This window comes from Cuculus canorus, chromosome 1 (genome assembly GCF_017976375.1).
Source record: "Cuculus canorus isolate bCucCan1 chromosome 1, bCucCan1.pri, whole genome shotgun sequence".
NCBI lineage: Eukaryota > Metazoa > Chordata > Aves > Cuculiformes > Cuculidae > Cuculus > Cuculus canorus.
The window spans coordinates 66,657,121-66,663,654 of record NC_071401.1 but is presented as its reverse complement, the minus strand read 5'-3'; the positions used below and the strand labels follow the sequence as shown (position 1 = coordinate 66,663,654).

General features: G+C 39.4%; 1 protein-coding gene across 1 annotated transcript in view; it reads left to right on the top strand.

The window, feature by feature from the left end:
- Positions 1–261: 261 nt before the first annotated feature.
- SLC9A4 (solute carrier family 9 member A4) overlaps positions 262–6,534 on the top strand; it is a 31,020-nt gene continuing 24,747 nt past the window's right edge. Inside the window, exons 1-2 of the mRNA XM_054076705.1 lie at positions 262–629; positions 3,701–4,164. Coding sequence (XP_053932680.1) covers positions 371–629; positions 3,701–4,164 — 723 coding nt within the window. The 5' untranslated portion in view covers positions 262–370. The remainder of the gene's footprint in view (positions 630–3,700; positions 4,165–6,534) is intronic.

Sequence of the window (6,534 nt, the reverse complement as noted above, 5' to 3'; positions counted from 1 at the left end):
TGAATGGCGTGCATTGTGCTTTTTTAATTTTTTTGACAGTGAGGAAAAAAAAATCAGAGTGGCTCTAAAAGTAATGTAGTTGGAAAGGGTTTTTTGTTCCTTAACAGGGTGATGCTGTAGCTGGGGTTTATCTGGGTTGGAGGAACCTGCAGAACTGGTATCTTCATACAAACTCCAGGTCTGTCTGAAACACAAGGAACAGGACAGGCACACTAGGGCTTTTGAAATGACCTCTACTAGGCAAATGAAGCAGCCCTGAAGAAGAAGCTGTCGTGTCTGTGAGCAGCGCGAATCAACGGGAGTGAGTGTGGCATACCTTCACGTACCTACTATATGCTACATCTGTAATAAAAGAGTCACTGTCCCAGACATGGGCTCTACCACGCTTGCACATGCAAACCTTTGGAACTGTTTGCTGCTGTTGAGCCTGGTATGCTGTCCTTCCACTGCTTATTTGGATGAGCCAAATCTGAGTGAGAGTTTCTTACCTCGATATGAACCTGACAATGGGGATGCTGTTGACTCTTCACAAGATACGAGACTACATGTTTTCACAGTGGACTATGACTATGTACAAATTCCCTATGAAGTTACTCTTTGGATACTCTTTGCTTCTCTTGCAAAAATAGGTAAGTAGAAAATGGGATATTGTTTCTTTCTACCTGGTCACGAAGTCAAAAATGTACCTTGTAATCAAGTAACTTCCACAATTTTTTGTACTTGGGATGGTTTTTACAGGTGCTGTCCTCAGATGAACGGAGGACCATGACACTAACAAAATTCCACCTCTGAATGCTTCCAGCTTACTTAAGTAAATATACGACCTCTAACCCTCAGTCTCTTGGTTTGTCCATGCTAGTGAGCAGTAATGGAGGTCCCCTACACAGCGCTGTCCATCCCATTTTCTAATATTTAAGCATCACAAGATATTAGAATTTATGACTTATCACAGCTATAGAAATCAGAAACTGACCAAGACTTCAAGCATATTGAATTTGGAGCAGAAAAGAGACAAGAATTCTTCCATTCTCTGAATAATAGGAAACATTTCCCTGTAAGTCTTTCTTTCACACATTTGCTATTCAAAGGTTCTCAGAAAGTAATGCAAGAAGAAAGGGATTGAGAGTCTAAAATGGTTTAGTTCATCAGAGATGTAGGATAACTGCTTTTGAACACGTAACGACTCATCTAGCTTCTATTAGAGATCCATGTAGGTTTCTGAATAAAGAAAGACAACTCATGGAGAAGTAGGGACTGCAATTAACATAGCAAAAATGGCAGACCATGTGTCTTATAAGTTTACATGGCTGGGATAAAATTATTTTGACCACTCAGATGCCAAATCAATATCAAATATCAAATATCAAATATCAAATATCAAATATCAATGAAGAAGATGGTAATAAAGTAAAGAGCTGCACACATGTGACCTCTCTGCTATTTTTGTCCTTCCATGGGATTTTCAAACATTCCTGTAGAATAGGCTGGCAGGTGGGACTGATGATTTTCTGGAGATGGCCTGAAGAGAAACATTTTTCATGTCAAAGCCACACAGTTGTCAAAGATTGTTATCACTGACAATGACTTGCCCATTTTATAACAGCTGATGGTCTCAATCCACCTCCTATAAATAAATGTCTTTGCTGCTAAAACAGTAATAATAAAAGTTTTCACAAATCAAATTTCTTGTTATTGCATTAACAGAGTTTGTTGGCAGTGAGCATATTGACCAATTTCTTCATTCAACATCTATAAAAGCACTGGGCTTGCCATATGGCCCATTTACTCTATATTCTTGTTTTGAGCAAGAAGTAGATAATTTAGAAGAACTCTCCTGTTCCCTAGCTGAGCGTTTTCCAATAATATTATTTTTCATGAAATATGCTGACTTCAAATCTATTTGGAAGAAAGAATTAGTCTGCATAATCTGGGTAGTCGAGGAAGATTTCCAAACTGTTAACAATTCTCAGTCTATCTTCTTTCCTAATTTCAGGATGGGCAGCGATTCTCTTATTCTGTAAAACTGACAGGATCTGGGATTTCTTTTTCCCTAATAAAAAAGGAGATGAGTACATGCTCTTTTTTTTTTTTTTTTTTTTTTTTGTAAAAACAAATAGTCTGCTAAATATATTATTTAAAATTTCCTTAAAAAATTCTTTTCCTTTACTTTTGAATATTGATAATTCAAGGGTCACAGAAATGCGGTCATGTCATTAGTCGCTAGAGTCATGGGATGAAGGCTGAAGCAGCTTCAGGCATGAAGACACACCCGTTGGATTTATAGGTTTCTTAGTCCGCCTCATTCTCATTCTTGTAAATTCTGAATCACAAGTTACATTTCTAGTTGAGACACCTCTCATTCACAATATGATCACACAGTTCCTGGTACAGCAACTAGATGAGCCATTGATAGGCATTATCTTCGTATTTGTATCATTATTAGTCTCAAATAGGAACATTTCTATGACCACACTTGCAGTAGCAATACATGAAGGTGGGCAAGAGGAGATTCCCACCCACAACATCTATATAGCAAGTGCAGCCCTTTCTCTGTCAAACAGCTTTGTTACCTCTGTGTTTGCACACTAACAAGCACCCTCACAGGAAGCTGTGTGTGTCTGTCCATACCGTATCACTGTTGGCGTACTCCTTCTCAGCTCTGACCAGTTTTGACAAGCCTTCTTCCAGGCTGTCTGGAAAGACTTCAAGCCAGGGTCTATTCCCTTTGGCAGTTTAGATGTGAACGCTGCTTTGTAGGGTAGGGAAGGGAATTTGCCAGTATGGATGCAAGCTGAACCCTTCTGGCTGGCAGTCTTTGGCCTGCTTCATTTGTTAGTGTAGACTCAGCCTCTGTTATAGTGAGGAAACAAAAGATCCCTCAGGATGTTTGGATTTTGTTTTTTTGTTTTTTTGTTTTTTCCCCACAGTGATTTGATAGCTTCTGGCAGTTCTTTCATGTCTGCTGAAATCACTGGTAAACTAACTCATAAGGTTCTTCACAAAATGTTGTTGTCCTTAAGTAGGAACAGCAGTTTACCCAGAAAAAAAAAAGAGCAATCAGCTGGTACAGTGTCTTATTTTATTGTGATTTGATTCTTTTTAGTACTTGAGATAATTTGTACATTTCAGTGTTCATGAGTACTCACTACCTCAGTCTGTGGATCACCTGAAGTCCATGCAGTGATTCAGGGGAGTGCTGGAAGAAGAAGGAGCTGAGCAGACCATGCCATCCAGTGGGAGTTCTGCATCCAGGGACCCTTTCAGCTCTGGGGGGAGCTGTCCTCAAACCTGCAGCCAGGGATGGGGGATCTCTTTGGGGAACAATATTGTGCCTCAAAGGCTTAGCAGTAGCAGCTGGGCAGCAAGGATTCTTGAAGAATATTTTGTTTTCAAATTGTGAAATACCTTTTCAAATAGGATTCTGCATTCCTAGAAGTGAAGCTTAGACTCAGGAGCATTTGGTCAGAAATTGAGAGCTGGGGAGTGGGAATAGATTCATGGCCAGACTCTTTTTCTGCATTAGTGGTATAAGTCTGGGAATGGTTAACTTTGAAGGGAACAGTACTGTCTGTGTATTTATGTTCATAACACTAAGAGCAAAACCTGGATATCTGAAGACAAAGTATTCAAAGGCAAGCAAAACATCTGTCTGACATCAAATTAGTTTAAGCTTGAATAATAACCTAATATTTTATTCAAGGTTTCCATCTCTATCATCGATTACCAAAACTCATGCCTGAAAGCTGCATTCTGATTGCCATTGGAGCACTAGTTGGAACAATCATCTTTGTTTCTGATCACAAATCTCCACCAGTGATGAATACAAGTATTTACTTTTTGTATCTCCTGCCACCCATCATCCTGGAGGAAGGTTATTTCATGCCAACTCGTCCATTTTTTGAAAACTTTGGATCCATCCTCTGGTGGTCTGTGCTGGGATCTCTGCTAAACTCATTTGGAATTGGTCTCTCCCTCTATGGAATCTGCCAGATTGAAGCCTTTGGCCTGACTGACCTGAACCTGCTGCAGAACCTGCTCTTTGGCAGCATGATTTCGGCTGTGGATCCTGCGGCAGCTCTGGTAGTTTTTGAAGAAGCCTCTGTTAATGAGCAGCTTTACATGATGATCTTTGGAGAGTCATTGCTAAATGACGGCATAACTGTGGTGAGTTTCTTTCCATTCCTTGTATTCCTCTCTTTCGGCTCTTGTAGCTTGTGTCTTTATCGGATACAGGGCAAGAGCAGTTCTAAGGAGATTGTAGATAAATTATTTATAGTATGGATATTCCCCTGGCAACACACAAGTAATTTTTATGTATGCAAAAATTGCATCTTACATTCACTCTTTCAAAAACATATTGTTTTAGAGCTGCTGAAAGAGGGAAGCATACAGATATAAATTACACATCACATCTTGCTCTTGCAAGTGAATGGGTAAACTACAGCTGATTTTGCTGGTAGAATCAGTGTAAGACTTAGGAACATTCTCAACATTGTGTAAACAAACAAATAGAAAACAGGACTGCTTAAAGACAGAAGTCAGCAGGGGTAGCGATACAGGAGACCCTGTCTTGTCACATGCTTTAGAAAGCCCTCTACCAAAATTAAAAAAAGCCAGATATGGACAACCTGTAGAGATTGCACTGCTTCCTCCTTCTGCTTATAGGAAGTTCCCCAGACACCTTAGACAGGAATTCTAAAATCCACTAATAACTCTTTCTATCAGTAAAAGAAGTGACATGTGACAAATGTTCACCTTCTTGGCCGTCTTATCGCAAGTGTCTGGAAACAATGCTTCTGGAATAAGACGGATTTTGCTTGTTGATTTTTTTTTAATAGCAAAAGAATGTTTTCACAGACCTGCTTTTGCTAATAGTTTCCCCCTTCTCTCATTAGTTCTACTAAAACTAGGAGCAACCTGAAATTCTAGCTGTAAACCACAACCGACAAAACCACTTAGAACACATGTTTTTCAAACAAGAAATTTCAAGCAGGAAATTCTTTGCTCAGAAACCAACAGGACTGCTCATGTGCTGCAAGTTAATGATTTTTGCAAGATAAGATCTTTACAGAAGTTAAATCACAGGAATCTACACCGCATAAAAACTATTCAGATACTGTTATACACGAGACACAGCACAACTTGGACTTGTAAAATCTACACAAAGTTCATTGCTGAAAGGTTTCGTGGGAGGAGTGCAGTTTATGAGTAAAGTGAAAAGGAAAAGGGGTGAAATAATTTCTTGAAGCCACAGCCTATAGTCATAAGTCCTTCCTCTTGGTGAATCAGATGCTGGGCTGATGTAGAACCCAGTGACAAATGTTATTTAATTTTACATGCAAACTGTTTATATGTTAGAGTTTTAACCAAACAAACAAAAAAATCTTCAATGCATCTATCAATTCCACTTGTCTTTTTGGTTCCTTCGAATGCAGGCCTCAAAAAGTAGCACCTCTTACTTACCCTGGAAGAGCTTGTTCCATCACTTTTTTTTTGGCTGGCTCTCTAACTTGCCTTCTCCTTGTTCCCAGCAGTTATTTATGATGTGGGTGCAACTCACGATGTTATTTACATGAGCTTTCAGTCCAGATCCTGTTACTGCATAAATGTGTAGTGACGGAAAGCCTTTAAAAACAGTGGTACTAAGGCATTCCTCAGCAGCACTAGGTGCATTAGCAAAAAAAAGATGAAAAAGCTATACATGTGGAATGTTGGCTAAAGTACTGTGAGTTCCCTTTGTCCCACGTGCCCTCATCTTTGGGGCTGTTCTCACAGCAGCTATGTTGCAATCAACTTGTCAGCTCCTGCTGATGCATTCCTGCTTCATCCATCACTTATCCATTTTCTGTGTGTTCAAGTTTTCCAGACCTCTACCTGACTTCATGTTTGAGAACGCTGAACTATTTGTCACCTGGATGGAGCCCAACAGTTAGCTTTCTCCTCTCTGATACCTCACTTTCTTCTTTAAAGTCTTTAAAACCATTTATCTCAGGTCTCTTATCTTCCCCCCCCATTTCTCTCTTAACAGTTTCCTTTCAGTTAACTCTATGTGTTTAAGAAGATAATATCAGCAAGATATATTACACATACATATTTTTTGATTGTTTAAAGACAAATATCCTCTGGTTCTCTCCAGTCTGCTTATCAGCTTGAACATTTTTTTTTCTCCAACAGGAAAAACCTGTATGAATTTTGCTGAACTTTTGTATTAGCTTCCTCTCCTACATTTAGTTCAATATCCTGGTATAAAAGAAATAAAAAAATAACAGTACTTTTCCCCATTATCCTCTGTAGGGTCAAGCCTGTGGATGGAACAAGAGGGCTCCAGGTCTTGTTAATTGCTTCTTTTTCCCAGTTGTCTCTGAGTGGACTGTTAGCATTAGAGTAGCACAGACAGTAATAGGACTGGTCCTAAAATATATCATTCATTAGTGGCGTTTCAAAGCCTTGTTGTGAATGCAGATGTTAGTGAAACCAGCAGCTTTCATTCAAACCTGAACACAGGTGGAGGACCCTGATTTTGTTGCTCCTGCA